The 25287-nt window shown below is 39.3% G+C and overlaps 1 protein-coding gene across 1 annotated transcript; it reads left to right on the top strand.

The window, feature by feature from the left end:
- Positions 1-3159: 3159 nt before the first annotated feature.
- DDX18 (DEAD-box helicase 18) lies at positions 3160-22959 on the top strand. Its single transcript, XM_087732422.1, has 14 exons — positions 3160-3340; positions 3463-3648; positions 4622-4765; positions 5308-5443; positions 5983-6083; positions 6199-6398; positions 6487-6601; positions 8170-8309; positions 8855-9016; positions 9983-10135; positions 10864-10977; positions 11696-11752; positions 13119-13296; positions 13927-22959. Exons 1-14 carry the CDS (start codon positions 3223-3225, stop codon positions 14067-14069), a joined length of 1947 nt encoding a protein of 648 aa, XP_087588548.1. The 5' UTR covers positions 3160-3222; the 3' UTR covers positions 14070-22959.
- Positions 22960-25287: the final 2328 nt, after the last annotated feature.

Here is a 25287-nt window from a genome sequence, read left to right as displayed (position 1 = left end):
AATTTTCTAGTTCAAAACTTTTAGCTTAATGGTGCAGATGTTCATAAATTACAACAGTGATGGTTCTTTTCATGTCCAACCTAAGACATCAAAAAAGCATTTTTTCAGAGATTCTGCTTTCTGAAAATAAAACCTGTCTGCCTTAGTTCAGCTCTGTACCACAGCTCTAGTATCAAAAAATGACTATACACTTTTGTTTCATGATCTTTTCTATATGGGATTTTTGATGCCTTTTGTGTAAATTATCACCATCTACCTGAAATGATACCACTGAAATCAATGAGCACTTTTGCAGTACGTTGTTAATCAACACAAGTTAGTTAATGGTAAGTAGGAGCAAAGATTTTGAATTTGGCTTTAATGATGAATTGACTCTAGGAGAAAAAATACAGACTTTGGCAGCCCATTAAAAACATTCACCTTCAGAGATAAGTTCAGAGTATCTAATATGGACTTATTCAGCTCTATAAAGGCTTTGCTAACCCAGAACATGATTCCCTACAAACCTTTCTGCAAGATCATGTGTAAAGAATTCGAGACATTTTGAAAACAACTCAATAACCATTGGAGAAAATCCTGTTGATAGTAATGATTGCCTGATAAGTCAAGCATTTAGGAATGAATCTACTGGACAGAAATGAGACATGCACCAGGGGGAATTCATATGATAACTCAGAAATGCCAAACTTCAGAGAAAAACTATTAACATGAGTTAGTGGTTTAAACTATTGTCTAGACCTGTCACAATAAAATTATCATTATTGCCTTCTGAGTCTTCTTTTTTGTGACTTTCCACAATTGCAGCTCGAAGAAAAATCAAAGACAAAAAGAAAGAAGCTCATAAAACGTGTTTTGAAATTTACAGAGAAGCACACTACTTTGCTAACTCTAAGCAACATCTTTTACAAGATATTGAGACAAAGCAATGTTGGAGCACATGATACTTTGCCACCTAATGAAATCTGTTATTTCTGAATTCCGATACATAATGCCATGACATCTGTTTACACAGATGCAAAATCATCATTTATCTGCAAACGCAACAAAGTTTTCCTTCTGTGCCACGCTGATAATAGTCAATTGACATAGCCAATATATTCTGCTCAGCGGGGTCTAACATACCTTCTCAGGACAGTTCATCAATTTGGGACTCGTGCCACACTAATGCAATTTTGCGAAGACCTGCCAAGTCAGCTGGGACCCAACATGGACACTGAGGTGAGTTCTTTATTTAGGGTTTTACCTGATCAGGGTTTCCAAGTCCTAATTCTTGGCAGAGCTGGGGGTGTGATGACACGGGTGAAAGCAAAATAGTGATGATCCTGGCAGTACTGGTTAAGATAGGAACATGTGGATCATGCCATGCCCAAAGGACATAATTTTTTCCTCCCTCGATGTAAGTATTAATGTCAGCTCCCTCCTGTCCAGATTTTTAACTCACTCTATCTGCACAATGACCATATTCCAGAAAGGAGCACTGCCTGGGTTAAATCTGGATCCAAAGAGTAAACCTAGTCACTTATGTATAAATCAGTACAGGCTAGGAAGAGCAAACCCGTATCTGCTTAAAAATATATTCTGCAGACACAATATAAGGTAGCCAGGAAGACAACATATCCAGAACCTAAATTACACTGAGTTGCAGTAAGGCACTTTTACCTGCTTAAAATTCAGCCTTGAACTGACTTCCCCTGGATTTTTGTACCAAAAGCCTTTCTTGCTGAGGGTGGTTCAGTTTATTTTCAAAACGCAGTTGATGGAGATAGCAGTTATCCTTTCAGCTTCATAAACCAGTAGCCAGATCTGTTATCCAGTCTGTGACAGTCTGGACAAGATCATGCTATTCATATTTTGACATTCTGGCAAAAAAAAATTAATTCTCCTCCTGGTCATCCATATGACCTCTGCAAGACAACAGTTACAAATGGTGAAAAATTACTTTTGCTTCATCTCTAACATCAGTAGCTTTGTAAAAATATGTTATATGCAATAAACACTTTGAAATTAATATAGTAATAGTTCTGCAGTTTAATCTGCATTACAGCAAGGTATGGCGGGCTGAACCTCACACAGCTTGTAATCAGTCAGATTTCTAGGACCGCAGTGGTTACAGGTTTAAGACATCAAAGCCATCTGCTGCAAATTCCTGTACCGTTTGTGCCATCTGCTGGTCGAGAAGGATCTGAAGGGTGCTGCATTTCAGCCCGCAGGAATCGCTCCTTGGAAGAGGATGTAGAGCCAAAAAGCAGGAGGACACTAGAAGGAAAGGTCATGCTGCCTGTCATTGGAACCGAGGAGCAGCTGGGAGCTCCAGCTGGCCAGCTGGAAAGCGCTACCTAATAGAGCTCCAAGAAACCATGCCCTGGAAATGATGGGCTCCCAGATTTAGCCCACTCACTTGCTAGCACTGCTAGGCTGGTGAAAATCCGGGGTATTTCCATGTTCTTTGCACCCTTTGTCGGGAGGAACAGACAGCGGACCAGTCCTGCAGCAGGACTTCACTGAAGGCACAGCTGTGTCCTTTATCCCCAGGGTCTGTGCTGGGGGTTCTGCAAGCCTGAAACTGTCACCAGCTTTAGTGCTGGAAGTCGGTGTGAAATTTTGCACTGCCATGGGCTGCATCCCCCAGGGATGCCAGCGGAGCCCAGGGCCGGCGGGGATCACCGCTTCCAGCCGCTGCCTGCGGTTTGGCAGCCCTGTGGGGCACGCCGCCGTGCCTCCGGCCCGCACACGAGAGGACGCGCAGCGTGTCCCCAAAACCACCTCTCTCGGAGGGGCTAAATTTGGAACCGCACAGGTGGATGCCCGGGAGCGTTTGTTTCTCCCGTTGGAGTTAAACACCCGTAACCATGAGCGGAGGCAGCACCACCGGGAAAACGGGCGCTGTGGGGCTGGGGTGGCTGTGGCGGAGATGGCGACTGCCTTCCTCAGGGTAAAACTGAGGTAAAACTGAGCCACAGCGGACGGACGGGGGGCACGACGGCCCGGGCAGGACACACGGTGCGGCCTCCCAGCCGTGCCCGGGGTCGCTCCCGCCAACGGCGGGGCCGCAGCCGCCGCCTCCCGCCGAGGCGCTGTCTCCGCCGGGCCGCCGGAGGCCGCTGCGGGCCGCCCGTCAGGCCTCGCCGCGGCGGGGGGGGGGGGGTGTTCCGGCGGGGCCCGGATGCGCCGTGCCGCTGTCCCCACGTGTGGCGGGGTGAGTGGAGGCCGGCGGCGGCGGCGATGTCGGTGTCGGTGGCCGCGGGCAACCTGCCCATGCGGCTGCTCCGCAGGAAGATCCACAAGCGCAACCTGAAGCTGCGGCAGCGCAACCTGAAGCTGCGGGCGGCCGAGGGGGCAGGTACGGCGGGGCCGGGGCGGGCGGGCGGCCCTGCGGAGCTTCCGCTCGGCTGAGCGCTTGCGGAGCCGTGGCTGACTGTGGGTTTTTTCCCCCCCTCTGTTTCCGAAACGTGCCTCCGCCAGGCGAGGCGGCATCCCGGGGCCCCCCGGAGGAGGCGGAGGAGGCGGCTGAGGCGGCGGCGGCCCCTGAGGGAGAAGCGGCGGCGGCCGGAGGGGCCTCGGAGGGCGCGGAGGCTGCCGGCCCCCGCGGCGGGGAGGGGAAGAAGAGGAAGAAGAAGAAGAGGAAAGCGGCGGCTGCTGCGGGTGATGGTACGTGATCTTAACAAAGCCAGCTTGCCTCCGCGGGCTGAGTCACTCCTGCAGACCCCAAAAAGCGCCCGCTTTCATTTTCCGCCCTGTCGGAGAGGATTCGTCAGCTGGGCCGTGCAAAGTACCCTGCCTTGCTCTGGTGAACCTTTTAAAGCCCTGCAGGTCCTCACCGTTACCTGTTTTCTTATTCCAGCTTAACATTTGAACGCTCACATGCGCTAAACCGGTAACAACCAACTTCATTGCTGCATAGGATTCTGGTTTGTTACATTAAGGTTGGATGTTTTGCTTGTTTATTATGCAAATATATGTACTGGCTTTCAAAGGAGAGCTTTGACAGAGGGATGCTTTCTGTGCTTGAACGTCCAGCCAGTACGTCTTTTTAGCAACACAGCCAGCCTTCGGTAACATCTGTATATTATGAAACTATAAAGCATACTGGGAAACTACCCCAAAAAATTGCATCCTGCAAATACTCCTAGATTTTTATATCTTTTTATACATGTATATATATATTCTATATATATTTGAAACTTTTATTTTTGTTTGATCTTTGTGACAGTTCTCATGGTTATGCAAATAAAGAGGTGTTTTCATGCAGCTCTCTGAGGATTCAGGTACTTTAAACTGAACAGACATTACATTTCACGCAGCCTGAGCACAAACCGTGTTGGAAACGTGATGTCTGCATTACAGATAGGAAAGAATTTTGTAAGTTTTTCCATGTTTCCACAGAAAATTTATAGAATATACATTAAGCTTCACTGTTTTATTGTGGGCAAGAAACTTCTGAATTTTTTGCTCTCTGCCTCAGAAATATCCATAGAAACCTTGCCTCCCTCCCACCCCATGAAAAAAAGCATGCCATTTGTAAGTGGGTTACGGACTAAAGAAATTCACTCTGTGGAGCAACTTTTAATGATGAACATGTCCTGCGTATCTCTGACTTGTCTGCTGTAAAATAACACTCTAGATACAGAACCTAAAAAAGTGAAAACTGAAGAAGATGAATCTGTGGAGGTAGAAGATGAAGATAAGCAGGATTCTGGAGAGAACGAAGTGGAAGAGGAGGAGGGGGAGGAGGATGAAGTGCCCAGTTTACCACTAGGTGTAACAGGTATCTTGTGTCCCCTTATTCGTACGTGTGCAAAAAGCCAAGGTCTAACGCTTTCTTCCAGAGCAAGTTGCAGTTTTCAAATTAGGGTTATAAGTCAGATGTTTGAATATAGGCGACGTGACACTGGCAACGGTACAGCTATTACTCAGTTACTGTTCTTTGAAATTTGCATTATATGCACACTCCTATTACGTCTTAAAATGGCTAGTGAATATCTGTTTTAAAACATATATACACAGATATGTTTAACTGCAGAGGAAGAAGTCAATGAAGAGCAAGATGGAGGTGTACGACGAGTAAATTTGGCAGGAGCAGCAGTGTGTTCATGTTCATTTTTAACAGCTCTGTGTACTATCCTTAGGAACACATTAATACAGAGTATTTTGTCAATGTCTTCAGATTTTATGGTGGAAGGGAATAAGAAAAAGTCCTTTGCTTTGATTTTTTTTTCATCGAGGCCAATTTTAACTGGGTAATCTCAGAGGACAGATGGAACTGAAGAAATGAGTTTGAATATTTTTTATTTCCCCCCCTCACTTCAGGTGCTTTTGAAGACAATTCTTTTACTTCCCTGGCTGGTGTTGTCAGTGAGAATACATTGAAAGGCATAAATGATATGGGCTTTACGCACATGACTGAAATTCAGCATAAAAGTATTAAGCCGCTTCTGGAAGGCAGGTAAGAAATCCGTCTTTTTAATCGCTATGTTGACACCAAATGTTGTGTAAATTTTGCTAGCAAGGTAAATGCACAAAATGTGACTTTGCAGCTAAACTTTTTTTCTAAATATGTTCTCATATGTTTTATATTTTGTGTCTATATATTTTTTGTATATTTTTATATATATTTTGTATATATTTATGTGTTTTACAGACATTAATACAAGTTAACAAAGTATATCTGTGTTGCATGTGAACAAATACTTGGGGTAAACTCACGGAAACTGCTTTGCATTTGGCTTTGAAAGCAGGGAAGTCTGTTTGTTTTCACTAGTCTTGTTGTCAATGTGTCTCAAAGACACCGTCTCACACTGTCGCTAGAGACGCAGGGACCAATCATTGTGGACCGCATCCGCCACCGAGCTCTTAATGCCAACTCTACTCGTTTCCTTTAAGCCATGTCGTGCTTTTACGTTGTCAACATTGTTCAAAATAGGATTGTTCTTTCCTCTGCACGATCAACTAAATACTTTTTTTCTCTAACTTTGCTGCATACAGGGATATTTTAGCAGCTGCAAAAACAGGCAGTGGTAAAACACTTGCGTTTCTTATTCCTGCGGTAGAACTCATCTACAAGCTGAAATTCATGCCTAGAAATGGTAAGGCTCTTCATTTCACAGTTGAATTTTACTGTGGCACAGCCATTTAGGGACGTGGCTAGGAGGGGGATTGGACAAGTTGTGACTATTCTTGTCTGATCGATGTATTTTTTAGGAACGGGTGTTATTATTCTTTCTCCTACTCGAGAGCTTGCTATGCAAACGTACGGAGTTCTGAAAGAACTTATGAATCATCATGTTCACACCTATGGTCTGATAATGGGGGGCAGTAACCGATCAGCAGAAGCACAGAAACTTGGAAACGGAATCAACATCATTGTAGCAACACCAGGAAGACTGCTGGATCATATGCAGGTAGATAAAATATTGAAGTCTAATCTGCATTATTAAAACATAATAAAACTCCCGTCCCTGTCTGACTCTGAATTTTTTAATCTTCTAGAACACTCCAGGTTTCATGTACAAGAACTTGCAGTGTTTGGTAATTGATGAGGCAGATCGTATCTTGGAGGTTGGATTTGAAGAAGAGATGAAACAGATCATAAAACTTCTACCAAGTAAGAAAAAAAAAATCTGTCTTTCCTGGAAATCACTTGACTAACATTATGTCTTCTTTATGACTCAATTATTATAAGAGAAGTCATTAATTTTTATAGTTCTGTAAATGCACTTCAGAGTGATTGTCTTCCTCTGTCCTTTTTTTTCTGATAGCTAGTATATATTACTTTATTTAACATCAGTTATCTGAAGGACAGCGTTTTCATATGCACTTCAGGGATATAATTCTGTTCATGTAAGATCCTTTTAGTTTAACATGTGCGTTCTCACATTCATCTTCCTTTGCCCATTTATTTCCTACAATTCATTATTTCCTAATAAGGCTTCAATATAAGGAAAAAGGTCTTCTGACTTGCAGTTTGAATTTTCTTCATACCTTCCAGAACAGAATCTTAAGGAAGCTTAAGTATTTACCTTAGAATTTTCTTTTTCTAATTTTTCATTTAGTTAGTCCTTGTAATTGATGTATTAAACACGTTCTCAGAGTCAACAAGGCTCTCCCTTTAACTTTCAAAATGCAGGAAAAAAAAAACCCATGGAAATAGTATATAAAAAAATCAGCAATAAACATTTTGAGGTTCCAAATCTTAAATATTAAAATCCAGATCTGCATGTTTAAAATGCAGATATATAAATCTAATAAGTAACATCCTGTGAAGAATGTTAATGAACAGTGCTAAAAACAGAAGGGGAAGGAAGAGTGGGAGAACGACATGTTCTTTGTGAAGTGGAAAATGTTAGATAAAATAAATGTTTACTTTGCATGAGTTTAATTTGGTTTTGTCTCGTTAGGAAGGAAATTTTATTTTAGAACTGACACTTCAAAATAGGAAAAAAAGTTCAAAAATGATAGCACCAGTTGTTCGGCAAGAACAATTGCTACTGTTCTTGCAGTTGTGAAATGGAAAAGGCTAAGTCTGTGTTTTCCTTGTACTCACGTAACAAGAAAATGTTACAGGATCAGGATGTGTATTTGAGCTGAGAGATAACAGGCAGGCAGGAGATTTCCTACACCTGCTCCAAGACCACTGAAGTCACTGAGGCTCTGTACAGGCATGCTGCCAGGGCACTAAAGAGTATACACAAATGTGTACATTCTAGACTGATTCTGCAAGACAAGCAGTAACAATGCACTTCAGTTCTGTTAAGTTTTTTCTTGCACAATCTCTAGCATGATTCTTTTTTTTTAAACAAAAACATTTTAATATTCATGGAAATTAAGTCAATTTATAGTTAGAATTACAAGGTCAGTGTCTATTTAAATGATTGTTTTGTGTCTAAATTGGAGTGCAAATGACTATTAACATTTTCCCAGAGAGAAAGAATCATGTGTTTTGATAGCTGTTAGGATCTTGGGGATGGGGGCAGCCTAAGTAAACATCCTGTGTGATCCGTAATACAACCACACCTGTCTTTGTTTTTCAGTAGCAGTATGTTTGTATTAGAATTTAATTGAAAGAAGTAGAAGACTTGCTCAGGGAAGTTTGCAGCCAGAGATTTTATGAACTTGCTATTTGAATTCTCCTTTAAAAAATGAGCCTGTCTTTCAAAATAAATACTTTTTCAGAGCGCAGACAGACAATGCTTTTTTCTGCTACGCAAACCAGAAAGGTTGAAGATCTGGCAAAGATCTCTCTGAAGAAAGAGCCGCTCTATGTTGGGGTTGATGATAACAAGGAGACGGCAACAGTAGATGGTCTTGAACAGGTAAAACACAAATGTTATTAAAAGGGGTATGATCTGTGAACATAGTAAGTCCTGTGTGTTTTTAACTGGGTGGACATGATGAGTGTTGTTATAAAATTACCAGTAGCTATGTATTACCTCAAAAGAGTAAACCAGTAGCAAGAATTCCATAAAACAGAATTCTCGAAATCATAAAAAATGTTAAGAACCCTATGCAGTTTTTTCCATGCCTAATGCCAGTAATTCAAAGTTCTTGAAATGAATTTTTATTGTATAAACTAATTACTTTTCACTGAACTTACGCTAGCTTGGAGAATTAACTAAAAATCATTTCTTCATATTTCAAGGTAGTACAGTAAGTTTCTTGCCAAGTTCATCATCTTTAGGAGTTTCATATACCAAGGTGAGGCACAGACAATAAATTGAATGGTTTGGCCCAATATAGCTGGAAAAATTAACTTTGGCATATTTGTTTCACAACATAACGCTTCCCTGATTTAATTGTATTGCTGAAACAAGAGTTTGTTCCATACTACTTTATTTAACAATATTTTTAAAATTTCCAGGGGTATGTAGTGTGTCCATCTGAAAAAAGATTCCTTTTGCTCTTCACATTCCTCAAGAAGAACCGGAAGAAGAAACTAATGGTATTTTTTTCTTCATGTATGTCAGTGAAGTATCACTATGAATTACTCAACTATATTGATCTGCCTGTTTTGGCCATTCATGTAAGTATTTTATTCATTAATTAATTAATCTGATAGTACCTGTGAGTTGTTACTGACCTTACATTTGCCTTGTTTATTTCAGTAAGTTTCTAATAAGCAGATTCCCTGCTCACAAAACTGATGATGATCTTGATTAGTCTGTAGAGGAAGGAGACAAAGCAAAGACTATGTAATAACAACACTTCAACGTTGTTAGTCTTGCCCTTTTCCAAACCAGGGCTGAACACTGATTCATGCTCTGTGTGTAGAAAGCTTTCTGTTTTCTACCAAGGGGTTGCCTTTCATAAGCACTAAAACTCAATTTGTGGAGCAAAGCTATTGTCAGAGGAACCCAAACACTCTGATCCCTGGAGGGCTGGGTGCTTTTTCTAAGGCCAGGGTGATGTTTGGTTTTACTATGCCAATTCTTACCATTTGGATGAGTATTTTTAATTTTTACCAAAACTACAAAATGCGTAGTTCAGGAGAAAGAATTGACTGAAAGTTTGTGAAATAGTCGTAACTGATCACAAATGTCCTTTTTTATTTTGTTCTTTTGGGGATTTTTTTTGCTATACTTTGATAGAACTGTTACGAGTCTTTTTGTATGTTTTTTTTAAACCTATAACATATCTAACATATTGGTAGACTTGCAAATGTCCTTTTTCTGAACTTTAGGCATTTATGCAGCCCTCCTGAAAGGAATGCTTATGCAACCAGATTTTTAATGCTTTGGAAGTTACGGTGTAACACACTCAGAGATACCATTTCATGTAGCCCTGTAGTAGCATTGTTTCTTCACTGTGAAATAGTCCTGCTTGGTCTGTACAAGTCCATAACATGGAAAGATCCCGCAAATTATTTTATATTTTGGCAGTGATGTAATACGTGCAGTGGGAAATTGCATTTAGCTTACAAGTTGGCAGATTTTTTTTAAAATTTTTTTTTAGTTGATATTTCATCCTTAATGTGTTTGTTTCCTTTTAGGGCAAGCAGAAACAAACCAAACGTACTACGACATTTTTCCAGTTCTGTAATGCAGAATCTGGAATACTGTTGTGCACTGATGTAGCTGCCAGAGGACTGGATATTCCTGAAGTTGACTGGATTGTCCAGTATGACCCTCCAGACGATCCAAAAGTAAGTTAAGGAAATAGAGAAACTTCACAGCAACAAATCAAATCCTAGATACAAACATAGTTGCAGAGAAATGCTGAAACTGCTGCTTGACAGAGGTCAGGATTCAGCCATGATCATATCTAGCCACTGATTTCTTCCACTTCCCTTCACCAGATCCTAGGAAATGCTGCCCCTAGCCGAGACCTTCGTTTCCTTCTTAAGAGTTGCTTTTTAAAACGTTATTCTTTGTGCTGTTAAATTAATTTGAAATCTAATCAGCTGAACAACAAAACATTTCTCAGGAGGAGTATGAGTTTATATATGCATCCCTGAGTCTCCTAACAGCTTTTCTGGTGGAAATCTGATTTTTATTTAAAAGTCAGTATTCTTACTTGAATAAATGTCCAGTGTAAACAAGCAGAACGCAAAAAACCTCAGAAGTTTTGACAAATATGCAGAGCAAATATGCCAAAAGCAAAGTTTAATTTTCAGTTACAGCAGACTAAGATTTTTTTTTTCTTCAGTAAAAGTTACTTTACCTTTTAGTCAGGGGTTCTGTCTCAGCCTAATTATGCTTTGCATCTTTAGCACTTGGTTTCCCTTATCCATGTGTCAGTGCTAAGAAAAGTCTTAAAAAATAATGCATTACATTATATTAATGTTAAATTTGAGTGGTTTTTACGAAGCTGTTTGATTATTACATGTCTGAAAGACTGATTGGACTTGCTGTTTCTTATCCTTTCCAAAAGGAATATATTCATCGTGTTGGTAGAACTGCCAGAGGCATAAATGGTAGAGGACATGCTCTGCTCATTTTACGACCAGAAGAACTGGGCTTTCTTCGTTACCTAAAGCAAGCCAGGGTAAACTTTTATGTCTAGTTTTTTCTTTTTTCCTGTGCAACAGGTTTTTAGAGGCAAAAACTGTAATGATTCATCAAATATTTTAATTGTTTAAGCAAAAAACATTCTGTTGCTTAGAAAATATTTAACTGAACATCTGACTTTAAAGTCAGCAGCCCAAAGGTAAATATTGAGTGTATTTATAGTTTCTTTGCAACTGTGCAACTTGTGTTAATAAAAAATAAATCAATTTCCTATGACCTCTCTGTGGAAGGATACTGGGAGCTTGACCCTCCAGAGGAAATTAAAACCCCGATGTTGCTTGTGCAGTTCTTATTTTTTCTATTTAGTCAATTGCATTTTGTTCAATTCCAAAAGAAGTGTAGCCGCCTTCTAAATGTAATCATTTTAATATGATGGAACTGCACGTAGTTTCTTGGTTGCTCTCCTTATGGGCTTGTTACATTACAGAGTTTTGCCACTTGTAATTGAAGTGGTATAGCTTCTAAAGCAAAAGCTAAAGCGGTGAAAGTGTCATACTGAGCATCTTTATTACTCTAGCTTAAAGGAAGTCCTGATACTGGCATATTGATGTAAAGGCACTTCGCAGATACAGCTGTGGTATTTAAAAAATAATCTGGTTTGTAGCAGGTCTTTTTCTATTTGTCTTAGGTCTTAAACACATTCACTATTTACACAGTACAAATAATTTTGATATTTAATTTCTTTTTTTTTTAAGGTACCACTAAGTGAATTTGAATTTTCCTGGTCAAAAATTTCTGACATCCAGTCTCAGGTATGCAATGACTTCATACTACAGCTACTCTGAATATCTGTATAATAATTTACATGGAGAATGTTAGTCGATAACAACTGCAGTTTAAAAATAGGTATGCTTGTTTGGAAAAGTTCCTGTACGTGAGTACTGCGCAGTAAATCCTCCTGCCATGTTATCCCTTGGTGACAGTAAAATGATAAAATGTTTAGAAATTAAAGATTAATTTTAATATCTGGTACTAAATTATCATCATCATACAGTATGAATTTGCTTGTAAGAGTTGTTTTTTCACATTACATCGCAAAACCACAGTGGCATAAACCTGCTTTCAACTTTTGAACAGAATGTTCTTGTCTAGCGTAGCAAACAGGGTTTTGGTAGCTTTTATTGAATAGTTACGTACGTTCAGATTAATTGCGAGTAACATATGTCTTATAAGATGATGTACTCAGGCTTCAGTGTGCAGGAAGAGATCCAGTACCAACACTTAGAAATGTTAGTATATACTCCAGGTGTATTTTTAACTAGCTGGTGCTAATAAAGCCCCGCATCAGCTAAACCTGTTTTGTGCTCCAGTGCTACAGAAATATCCATGGAGCACAAAGTTGAATAGAATAGCGTAGATTGTTCTGTAGATGGGAATTTCTATTGATGTTTAGTTCTGTGAATCATTCTTTTGGTAAGAGCTCAGTAAAGCTTCCTTGCAGTAACTTAAATTTGAAATAGCAAGTACAAGAAGCAGTGAAGACAGTCCTTACAGAAAGAGGTTCCTAGTTAATAATCATTAGGAAGTAATGGTGTCTAATGTAACTTATTTTTAGTATGCTGAATTAACATATGTTAAGCATCAAATGAGACACTTGGATCTAAAGTGTATTGGGAACTTAGCCTGCAACAAATAAAATATCTCAATCTACAGTAGTTCATCTGCATTTTTGTCTTAGAATTAATACTGCTTATTTTAGAATACATTTGCACCAGAAGAGATAAGACTACATACAGAATTACATGGAATGGTACAGTTTAGATGTCTGGCTTAAAAGTATACTGTCGTTGTCCATTAATTCTCAGTACACGTAGTTTCATGGTGTGGCTGCAGTTGTATACTCCTTGATTAACTTGTTTGGGACAACCCGATTTAATATTTCTGTAAATTTTCTGTACTGTAATTCAGCTTCAGGCTTTTTTGTCCCTCTGTTTGTTTATAACAGCACTCTGATATATGTATGTGCACTCTACCATCACAGGGCAATTTTGCTGAAGTGAATAGTGAATGTCACTGCAACTCTCACACTAAATAATTTGCTTGAATATAATTTATACACTTGTTACAGCTATAATTGGATATGTGTTTTGTTTCTGGTTTTTTTTTTTCCCTCATCAGCTGGAGAAACTGATTGAGAAGAACTACTTCCTTCACAAGTCAGCCCAGGAAGCATACAAAGCTTACATTAGAGCTTATGACTCCCATTCTCTGAAGCAGATCTATAACGTCAATAACCTGGATCTTCCCAAAGTCAGCCTTTCATTTGGTTTTAAAGTTCCTCCGTTTGTTGACCTCAGTATCCTTTTACTGCAGTATTTCAAAGCTGAATTTCTGCTTTATAAACGTTAAATGCAACTTAGTGAAGTTCATATGCCACTTCAAATTCTGATTTTTTTTTTCTATTAATCACATAAATGCATCGTGCTCCAACAATGGTTTGTCAAAGAAAATGTTAAATTGCAATTTTCACGGTTTTAATATTTGCTTACAAACATCTATGTTTTAGTGCATATATGTGCTTCAGTTGCTGCAGGGTAGCAGACACTGGAAGATTTCATACATGTTCTAGAGTGCTCCTCCATGCAGAATTGTTTTCATTGAAAGGTTACGTGCTTAAGTTTAATAATCATGCAATATTGAAATAGAGGGGCAAGAGCATGAAATAAGAGACTCTAGATTACTGTCAAACCTGCCAGTGGATGGAATTTGAAGCAGTAGTACTTTGGCCAACTTAGTTGGACAACTGTAGGAATAAAAGGATTATTTAGAACCACAGACGCAAAGTTCTAGTTTTGCCTGTAGTTATGCAACTCCAACTTTTTATATAATGCTGTTGTTTTTTTCTCACATGACTAACTCTTACAATACCTAAAAAGCAACATTTCAAATTATTCCTTTTAAAGTTCTTTAACCAATAAAATCCCAGATGTGAACAGCAACCATGGCAGAAGACTACAGAAAAGAGGTGGAGGTGGGGGATTTGGTTACCAGAAATCGAAGAACGTCCACAAAGCTAAAATCTTCAAACACATTAGCAAGAAATCGGACAGTAGGCAGTTTTCTCGTTAATCATACATTCATTAAAATGGCTTGTGGCATTGGAATAGACTACCTTGATCAAAACCATCTGACAGTTACTTCCAATTTAAACTGCTCTATTCACATTTTTAGGGGCCTTTATGGTTTTGTTTCTTTTATCTTTCAGTTAATCTGAAAAAATCCTAAACATCTTTTATCTCCCTCCCTTTCTTTGGCAAGGAGAATAAAGATAGAAAGGGAGAATATGGCCAGGTAATTTTGCCATGCTTGTAAGGAAGAAGACAGTTGAATATAATTATCTTAAGTCAATACTACAGAGTTTTTTATTAAAGAAAAAATACTTCTAGATTTTATAGAAGAATTTGTTTTACCCTTCTTTCTATGCACATCTGAAAATTGTTGGGAGTAAACGCAAGGACAGATTACAGTGTGAGATTAAAAAAAATTTTGCTCACATGAATCATTGCAAGGGTGTTTAGTGCTACAGAACTCTGATTTGTCCATCAAATATGCTGAAGAATATAGGAAGATTCCTTTAGAACAGAAATTCTCTTATACCACATCGGGGACGTGCTTAATACTGTTTCTTTTAATGTTGTGATAAAATGGTAACATTCTAGTGAAATGTTTGTTTTCCTTCATATTTTCTTTAAATCTGAATTTATCCATGCGGTAATGTCTAGTGTACTCTCTTACGAATACGCAAAGAAATTAAGAAAAGCAGATTACATAAGTTGAAGCATTCAGCCCAGATAATGTTTTTTAAAATGCTCCATAACCTTACTGCAGTGAGAATTTTTGCAGTTGTATCTGTAAATTACAGAAGTGAATTTCTTTTTAGTCTTAGTTTATTAGATCAGTGATGGGCAGGGTCAAAGGTACTACCACAGGATTGAGGGGGTGGAGAGACTTGGTAAGGGAAAAAGTGAAATGGGGTATAAATACACTAGAAGGCTTTTTTGAGGGAGAAATGTAAAAGACTGAAATGGAAGAGGGTGGAATACACATTGCAAACAAAACAAACATGGAGACTCAGTAAAAAAAGAATACAAAAATTGGGCAAAAGTAGAGTAACTATATTACAGGCATTATTTTCATATCTTGACCACTGTAGAAGTAGATAATTATTCTTATGAGGCTACAATGGTGGTGAGCAACAGGATTTAAAAAATGTACATCCATCAATGCAGGGAAAGACTAAAATGTCACAGAAGCCAGACATCTGGCCCCCATCTGATTACAGTGAAACAGCTTTTAATTTACATCTAAAATGTAACCCAGGACCAATTATGAATACAAAAGTATACATAGCTATTCCAATATAAAATGGACTGTTATTCCTTTTGAAGTAGAATGTCGGATGTAAAACTATGATATGTGCGTTGAAGTATTGCAGAAAAACATTGGCAAACTTTCTTTTTACCCTTCAAGAAATCAGATCATTTTTTTGGGAAAATAGTATGACCATTCTGTTGCTAGTGCTTCCACCATTCAGAACTGAGAAGCGTTGCCTTTTTTTTCCCTTTTTTTGTGAAACAGCTGACTTTTAGCCCGAATGGATTTTTCAAAACTCTTAAATTAACATTGGTCAGATATTAAGAACTTCTGATATGTCAAAATATTTAAGTAAATTAATTTTGTTACTAGGATTTGAATGTCTCATGCTTCCAGGGTTGCAATGAAAAAGCAAAATCTGCTCTGAGGGGTAAGCAATACTAAGCACCTGATGCCTGGCTCACTGAGTTCTGATCTTTGATTCTGGGTTTGCTTATGTATTTATAAATAATAGATGTCAAAATAGTTCTCATGTCTGTTTATTAATAGCACATTTTAAGAATTATCTCTCAGATCTACAGTAGCATATGGTCGAAGGGTTCTCTCTACACTTGCAAGCTGTGCAGTAATAGTAGAGGAATTAACTTACATTATAGTGAAATTGACTGAGGGACTCGTTAGATGAACTGCAGAATTAATTACTTGGGAAGAGATGTAAGCAAAGCTGCAGTAAAGCACCGCAGAGATCAGAGCGTGGTTATGTGGGCACAAGCAGTGTGAATGAAGTAGTATGGAGTGTTCGTTTGGAATGGGGAAAAAGCTGAGATGAGGGGCACAGTCAGTGACCACCTGTCTGACCATGTGCTGCACAGCCAGAACGGGGCGGGCTTAAAAGCGCATCAGAATTCTTGCCAGTTCTCTTATGTATGCGAAAAGCTGCTTCACAGAGAACCGCTTTTTTCTGTCACTGGTCGTTCTGGGAACAGAAGGCTGACTGTTTTCCCAACACTGAGACAACCTCCAGCTCCACCTAATTTTTCCTTTCGAAGAACTGAGGCACTGTCAATTTCTGAAGTCTGACGTGAGGGCAACTAAAAAATAGGGGTTTGTTCCAAGTCTGCACAGCTCCTCCCTGGTATTTTTGGTTTGCATTTTCTGATATACCCTAATGCAAAGAAATCTTGGAAATAAACTCATCTAGGAGGTTAAAAGACGGGATGGTATTGGTCTAGAGTAGTACTAGCTTACCCTAAAAAAAAAAAAAAAGTTAACACTGTTACTTAAACATTTTAGATGGATAATGGCTGCACAGTCTGAAGTAACTACATAGTCTGCTAATTTACTGATAAAGCAGAAGAGAGATTCCCGAGCTGAGACTAAGCAGGTATTGAAAGAGAAGGGCTTCAGCTTCCTGGCTTGGGCAGTTACCTTTCTCTTTGTTTATGGAATCATAAATGAAAAATAGTTTCTGTTGAAGTATCTGTATGTATCAGGCAGCACCTATTCGACTATGGTATTGCAAGAAGTTTAAAAGATTGTCAAACTGATTGGATATCTAACGTTTCCTTTGCAACTTACCCTGTTATCAATCTTGTGAGCAGTTAATAGACCTCAGCCATCAGACTCTCAAGGCTTGTCTCGTAACAGTGACTGATAGGTTGGGGACTAATATTGTGTGCCTTGAGAAATTGCTGCCTTTCTCTGAGAACCTTGACAAAGAAATTGGACTCTTTAAACCACTTAAGGGGATGATCAAAACTGTCCTGCTTGAACTGGAAGATTTTTTTGACAGTTCTTGGAACAGGCCCATAAAGGAGAATTCCATTGCTGAGCTACTGTTCATAATCATGAAGAATCTTGTCATGATATGAGTTTCCTATGCCATAACGCTGCAGAGTTATACACAAGCACAAGACTAGTCAGAAAGTGTTGCCATCAAATTTTTCAGGGTGAATGTCACAGGGAGAGGGCACGTTTATTGACAGTGTAGAGCAAGAATACTTGAGAACTGGATAAGATACTATCTACTTAGGTCTGCTGTAAATAAGTATATTTATATTTTGGCAGTAATTAGCCTTTTTGTTTCATGTATGAGTTGATAACTCAATTTAAGTAAACTACCAAAGCTTTAGATACTCTAATAATTTGCTTTCAAGCCAGTAATCTAAAGCTCAGGGGAAGAAAGCTCTCACAGGAAGGGTGAAAAGGACTATGTGATTAAAAAACAAACAAACAAACAAACGTTTGAGTAGAGGTCTCCAATTCCTTCCCACTGTGAAGGAAAGCAGGGTACTGACAGGATACAGCACAGGTCTGTGACTTGTGTTTTTAGTTCTACCACTGTCCTGTTTAGGAGATAGTTGTCCAGTTACTTCAACCCCCCAAAACTTACAAGGGATTTTACAGAGATCTAAAAACCTAACAACTAGAAAAGAGCCAGTTATTAGCCCTTAAAAGGTGTTTTGTTGTTTTTTTTTTTTCCCAAACTAAAATAACAATGCTGAAAGAAGCCTAGACTAAACTGGCTAGGCATGCAGAATAAAATCTGTCTCTGCTCTTGGCTTTTGCTCTACTAGCTTGATTTCCTCAGGATTTTAGCTGCTTGGCTTGACAGGAGAATTCATGCAACTGTTTCCGATGCTTTTGTTTGCTCTAGATTTATAGAAGATGTTAAGCTATGACAATAAGAATCCAACGTCTTGAACTGGAATGTTCTTTGCTTCTAAAAAATTTGCTGGCTTGCATCAAAGTCGTAAATACTATAATGTTGCTTGTGTCAAATCTCTTTATTGCACGGCCACGTGGGGAAGAGATTACCTTTTTTTTTTTCCCTCTTAGCCACTATGATAAACTTTTGATATGGAGTTGTGAGAAGAGGTAGAGGAAGGATGCCATTAAGAGAATGGAAGACAAATGGAAAATCAGGGTGCTGTCTAGACACATATTCACTTTGTTTTATTGGTGTCATCCAGCTGAAGAACTGCATTCACCTTTCAAAAAAATAACTGAGCATACTCTACAATAGCAGTCCATCTTCCCAAACACTTTTGTAAGCTACAACACTGAAAAACGTAACCGTCTACTATTTTTTTCCCCTTGGTCAGAATTAAAAAGAAGAAAATCATAGGCCCTGCAAAATCTTGTATAACAGCTCTGAAACTTCTTCCAGGTGCTTCTCTCTATTTTGGCTGTCATCTGAAGATGTTTAGCTGTGCAGGGATTTCTGGGCTCCTCTATGAGTGGTTGCAATCCCCTACGAAAGTTAAGAATCAGGAATATTAAATGTGTTACTCTGTGTAACTAAAACTAGATGTTCACTCATAGGGGTTGACAGACTATGTGAATTTGTAGGAGTTGCTCCTGGAGGAGCTCCGGAGAGACTCCTGAGTCTTCCTTATAAGCTCCGGATAAGTGTTCTTGATATATTGTCACTTCTTCTATTTAATAAAACCCTTTCTGTACAGGAAAAGACTTGAGTAGCAGGTAAGTTCTACCCAGCACCTTTCTCTAATTGTTATTAGGAAACCGGAGAATGAATTTATGAAGGTACATAGTAACACTACAAAATGTACTCTGAGAACATAAATGTAACCATAAAATGACATTGCTTAATAAAATATATCATTATAAAGCAACTTCATTTTTCCATAGAAATTGTATTAGCTGATATTTTTACATTCCTCTCTTAACTGTGGCAGAAGTTAGCTAAATGGCTTGTAGTACTAAAAAAGGTAATTCTTTAATACTGGAAAAAGAATCCGTAGCTTCTACTAAGCCCTAGCTGCAGATGACCTGTAACAAATCTATATGAAGTACTAAATGATTATTTAGACATTGTATTTGCCACTTCATTGCAAAATTTTATGAATCTTTTTCTGGTGCTTTGCTGGTATCTGCTACTATAACTTTATGTAAACTCTCCGTATTTTTTTGTCCCACTTTCTACATAAATTCAGCAAGGGATTATTTGTAAAATAACGATAGTTAATATTTTAAGTGCAAACTAATCAATAAGGTATACAGGTTTTAATCATTAAACTCATCCAAATAATTCTTTTTTTGAGTATGGGTATGAAACTTGTCTATTCAAAAGTATTGCACAGAGAAACCGCACCCGCACACGTATTTCAGACTTGTACTCAGGGTGAATTCATATAAAGGCCTTGCTTTACTGTATGTTGACTCCACGCTATAATAGCAGTGGAGTTAATTAGTAGCAATATGTGGCCCATATGACGAATGTTTTGTGAACACTTTGTCCGAGGAACGAAGGCTATTTCTACCAAACTTAAGACAAATGTAAAAGAGTTGCTACACAGGTCTGAAGCGAGCTAGAATGAGAATCAAAGGCATTTGGCCACTGCGACTTTCTCAGACACCAATTAAAATAGAAATCTGTGAATGTGGGCTCCTAAATAACTTTAAATCTGACACTTGAAAGTATTCAGATCCACAAGTGGAACGCCCATGTCTTGTCCATAGACAAAATAATAATTAAAAAAAAAAAATCTGGCTCTTCCTCAAGATTATTGGGGGTAGCAGAAGCCAATAGTCAAGGTCAAGCAAATTAGATTTACTCAATTATAGATTACTAGTTGAGGGGTTTTTTCATACGGCTGCTCTAACAGGAGGAAAGCCTAACGTTAGCAAACCTGCTACTATATAATCCCCTTTGTATTTATACGTTGGCCTTAGCTGTGCTAAAGCTCATTGTCTGTTAATGTACACACACACACCTCTGTGGCAAACCTAATTCATTCAGGTATACTGATTGTTGCTGACTACCCCATGTGTTTGAAAACCTTGCGCATAGTGGTTCGCATCCTCATAGGTTACCTAAAACTGATACTTGAATGGAAATTATTCTGTCAAAGATTTGATCATTATTATTCATAAAATCAATACTAGCTAGCATTTATGTGACATCTAGATTCTCCATCACATTTTCAATCATAAAAATATGGAACCAGCTGTCAAAGGGCTTCTGAGGGTTGGTTTTTCCCTTGAGCTGAAATTTTTTCTAGATATTTATCAAATTAATTGCAGGAATTATATAACTTTTTCTGAAAAATGCTTTATAAAGGAGGCTAGTTTTCTATTAAAGAGCTAGCAGACAAGACAGGTTGGAATAAAACTGCATCTACTATAAGTTCTCATAGGACTTTTGTATCTAAAACAAAAAAAATGGAAAATGAGCCAAAACAGTCAAGTTCAGTGTAGTCCCTTTTTAACGGTCTAAAAATAATCTGCTTCTTTCTAACAGATAAAAGCAAACTTCTGAAAAATGTAAACTATATTTAGATTTTGTTATAAAAATACAGCATCGCTTCACATAATGAGTTGAAATTCTGTTATCTGGATGAATCATCATCCTCCAAAGCTGTTCCTAAGCAGCATGCTGCCCTTGAAAGTGCTTGAAAATAGAGAGCTATAATGAAGCTGGCCTGGGTAGCTGCTGTCTGGTGAAGACAGCCGCTTCTTTAGCACAACGGCACAAAGAGGAGCTTGGACAGGAATTAGAAGGATTCAGGGAGGATTAAGCTAAGCTAAGAACTTCTAGACTGACAGGAAAAAAAATAAAATTATGACAAGAGTGAGTCTGAGGAGATGCATTTCACCGTTGGCAGCCAGAAGAGTGAGCTTCGCAGGTGGTGTTCGGCAAGGTGATAAGGGCTAGGAGATATATTTTGCAATTCCTCACCTCTGTCAGAAGTCCTTTTCTCAGGGATTATCAGGTCACCAGGGAAAGTGAGAAAAGTTGCAAAGGAAGATGTAAAGGATTTCTACACTTAGACTTCAAAGCAGATGACTATTTTTCACCCTTTTGTGTTTTGCATTCCTCAGACTTCTCAGCCCACAAAGCTCCAAACATCCAGATGGAAAGATGAGATTATTTTGTATTTACTGTTAATTCCATCATCTTGCTCCAAGTCCTTAGTCACATATTTATTTGCTTATTTTAAGAGCAATGAAACAATTGATGATATCAGTTATCTTTTTTGAGGATACACACTGCCATACTTCGTTGAGAGAAGAAACTATGAAGATGCAGACTGTAGTTTCTAAAGTCATTGAAAAGCATCAGTGAATGAAACAAAGGATTTTCATTGTTTTCACTGCACTTTGACGTGACAGTAACTTGTAATACTGCAACTACGTAAAAGTAAACTTGGTCCTCCTTTAGTTTCAGTAGCAGGTGTAGAAGTAAGTTAAGTAGAAGTGTGGTTTGGTTTTGTCTCTTTCTTGTGTTTATTTATTTTATCGGTTCATGCAATATGTACTGGCTTTTCTGTTATTTAGAATACATGAATACCTGCAAGTCTCCTCATTTTTTAAAACTCCCTCTTCTCTTTTTCAAAGTATACCCTGGTTTCTGAGACATTGTAATGTGTTGCCATAGCAGTCTTTGAGGAGCACTAAGCCGTTGCATTCACAGGACAAGACAGCAGTGGGGTAATTATCAAGAAAAAATAAATCCCTTTGAGACTTTATTCAAGCCTCTGTATTACAAGACTAGGTTGTTTCAGCCAAGTGGGAGGAAAAAGTGGGAGATTTGAATGCATTTGACGTGGAGACTGAAATGTAACTCTCCGGGTGTGGCACATACCGTACACCTAATAAATAGGAGTAGAGAGATGGGAGACATGGCTTCTAGGAAAGGAAGATTTTGATATCATCTGGGCTGCTTTAATGGTGGCCCACACATAGTCCACAACCCACAAATGAAGTACCTTCACACAAGAAAAAGATAAGCTCATTTCCTGCAGGAGCAGGAACAAATGGATCATATCCTGGCCTATTTGGGCCCCTAAACATGAAACTTCCACAGTTAGTCTGAGTTTTGTTTGTTTGTTTGCAGTCTTTCTTTAATAGCTGAGTTACTCAAATTGTGACAAGGTTCTTTTATTCCTTTATTAAGTTCACAGATTTGGACTGACAATTGTTGAAACATTTAGAAGTTAAAGAGCTTTTTTATCTGTTTATTTCCCTTCCTGCTTTTAGGTCTGGGTGCCTTTTAACGGAATAAAGTGTTGTTCAGTAATTCTTTAGCTGGCATTTTAAAAGTAGCATTTGTGGTGGTGCATCCCCTCACCCCCCCTTCCTGGACTGCTTTACAATCTCGGTAACTCTCATCAAACTTGGCCTTTGTGTAACGAGTTTGACAGTTAAGCATCCCTTGACCGTATCAGAAACTCTTACATGGCTAAGATGGGAGCAGCACTGGCTGTACCAGGGAGGCAGCCGCCCCCCTGACAACCTTGGAACATATTTTACGTCTGTACCAGGCGCCCCCTGACAGCCTTGGGGCCTATCTTATCTGGGCTGTAACTCAGAAGAATCTGTACCAGCATCACTGGAATTTTTGAGAACTTTAGTAATTTCCAACACGGGTTGTGAAAGCAGGATGGAAATTTACTGATGCCTAAAGTCAATCATCTCACAACCAGCGGTACCAAGGGAGACCCTTTGAGCTCTCCGGGACCGCAGTGGGCTGCACCAGAATCTCCCTCTGAGTGGGATACCTCTCAGAGTTTGCGAACTCATAAGTTTGCATACGGAGGCCTGGCAACCGGACCAGAGCTGATTTCCAGCACCCTTCGCTCCTTGAGGCTTGACTTTTTGCCCTTTGAGACAATCATTTAAAGTGAGTATTTCACTGAACTCAAGGAGAATTTTTATCTGCACATACTGCTTTTTCACTAAACCCAGAGGAAATTTTAATAGGTACCTTCATCTGTGCATATTGTGAGTATTTTGCTAAAGTCACGACAAATTACCAGGCCTATTGTGTGCGTGTGTGTGTATCGATACAAATATTGTAGTAAAACCTATTTAATCACCTTGTAGATGCTAAATTAACCAATGATTAGTTATTGCTAAATTCTTGTGATTCTCTCTTAACTGTGAACAAACCTTAAACTGCTGTTAGACATATATAATCTTTAGACATAAACCGTTGACCAAGTCTGAGACAAGGACTGGATCCAGCCGCACCTAGGCTCCTCTCTGAGAAGGAGTTTAGAAAGCAAGGGAGTCCATTCTGAACTTCGTGACTCAACGGCAGGGCCTCCTTACCTCCCCCCCCTTGTATTTTCTTCTGTCTCAATTTTCCCTTCTCTCTCTCTCTCTCTGTATTCCATTCATTTAATAAGTAATAGAGTGAACCTTGCCATTGAGCTTTGTTAAATCACCTTTTTATAAATTTCTATTAAAATCACCTTTTACCAATATCCTTGGTGGTGGTTATTTAAGCAACCTAACCACTCATTCGCGACAGCATTAACTAACAAAACAAGACACAAATTAGAATGGAGCAATTTAAAGACAAAGCATGCAAAGCTGCTTGTGAAGGAGTCACATGCTGTCTGCCAACCCTGACAAATTTTTACCAGTGTCTAATTGTTTCAGATGCTGCTTTAGGCTTAACTTCGAGCAGTATTGTGAAAAGGCTTTTCTTGACAAGCTCTGTCAGATTCTGCCTATTGGAAGCTCAGGTGGCAAAATGCAAGACATGCAGTACTCAGAAGTCCTTTTCTTCTAATAATAAAAGCTGATCAGTAATGCAGCTAATTTTCTCTTTGCTGCTGGCTTACACTGCAGCACTTGTTAGAATTACTATAGGAAAAACCAACTAAAATCGTTTCTGCATTAAGAGCCTGGGAAAGGATTTATTTGCTTTATTGTTCATCTGGTGAGTGAAGTGGCATCCAAAAGTTAACCAAAGAAAACAGCCTGGTTATTCTGACTACAGTCATTGTCTTTCACTTCTGTAATATTTTGTCGTTGTGCCAGCTTTTGAAGTTGGGCCCTCTGAGTAAGCCAAGCTGGACCCTGCTTACTGTGGGGGTAACACAGTGGTGCTGCGAGAGGTTTATGTTTGTCAGATGGTGCTATTTCTTCAGTGAATGTGAATGTAAGTAAGTGAGTAACTGATATGAGCAGCACTCATTTAGACGGGACTATTCTGACCCTGAAAATACTCCTTCTCTACCTCAAAAACGAGCAACCGACCTCCTGTCCCCAAACTCTGCCCCATACAGTCTGTGATTGTAGGTGTGCTGCTTTTGCAAGGAAACAAACTTCACCGACCTTCTTTGATCTTAGTTTTATCATCAACATTTTGATCAACAGCTTCAAACACCTTTGGAGAGCTCTCGACGGCACCATATGACCTGGTAAGGGAAAAGAGCCTGTGTTTTGTCCAATAACTTCCACTGAAATTGTCCTAGTAATGGTCTAAGCAGGTGGAAATGCCAGTTACGGGTTGTAAAGGACCCCAGGAATAAAAGCAGGCTGGGATAAAGGATACTTCCCAAAGACCTTTGACATAATACCTTAAACACACCTTAAATATACTATCCAGATTGCTATATGATCCTGTTACACTACTTGTCACCATTACTCCAGAGGTGACAAAGCTGTTAGCTGTGTCTCTTTTATGGGTATCACCCTGTTAACATCTATTACAGACTTTAGAACAGGTTTTGTAACAGGTTTAAAATTATTTTTGACACATCTTGATTTTGAGGGTAGTTGCTGGAAAGGGTGAGGACAAGGGCGCATTTTCAGAGGCTGTGCCCTTAGTAAAGAAACCGTGCCATTAATCTGCCCTGAAACAGACGTAAAGATGGAGATGTTCCTGGCCGCTTAAAAATTTAAGAGAATTTCAGAGATTTCTTTTTAACTGGAAAAATCCACATTTAAACTCTGCAGCCTAGAAATAACTGGTGTTCCGTACCACAACCGTCACCAACCTTGCAGGCTGCGCCCGGCAGCGGCGGGAAGGGGCCGCTTGCTTGAAGCGAGGCAACGCTCTGGCGGGAGCGGTGAGGGGAACATGGCGGGCAGGGGCCGTGAGGAGAGGGGGTGTCCCGCCGCCTCAGGGCGGCCGTGAGGAGAGGAGGTGTCCGGCCGCCCCACGGGGGACTGTGGGGAGAAGGCGGCGGAGGCGGCGCCTGCCGCCACACCGGAG

Source organism: Nipponia nippon, unplaced genomic scaffold (assembly GCF_047370975.1).
Source record: "Nipponia nippon isolate SJK-2023a ecotype South Korea unplaced genomic scaffold, ASM4737097v1 scaffold_5, whole genome shotgun sequence".
Classification (NCBI taxonomy): domain Eukaryota; kingdom Metazoa; phylum Chordata; class Aves; order Pelecaniformes; family Threskiornithidae; genus Nipponia; species Nipponia nippon.
The sequence above is the reverse complement of the archived record's forward strand: the minus strand, read 5'-3'. Positions and strand labels throughout refer to the sequence as shown.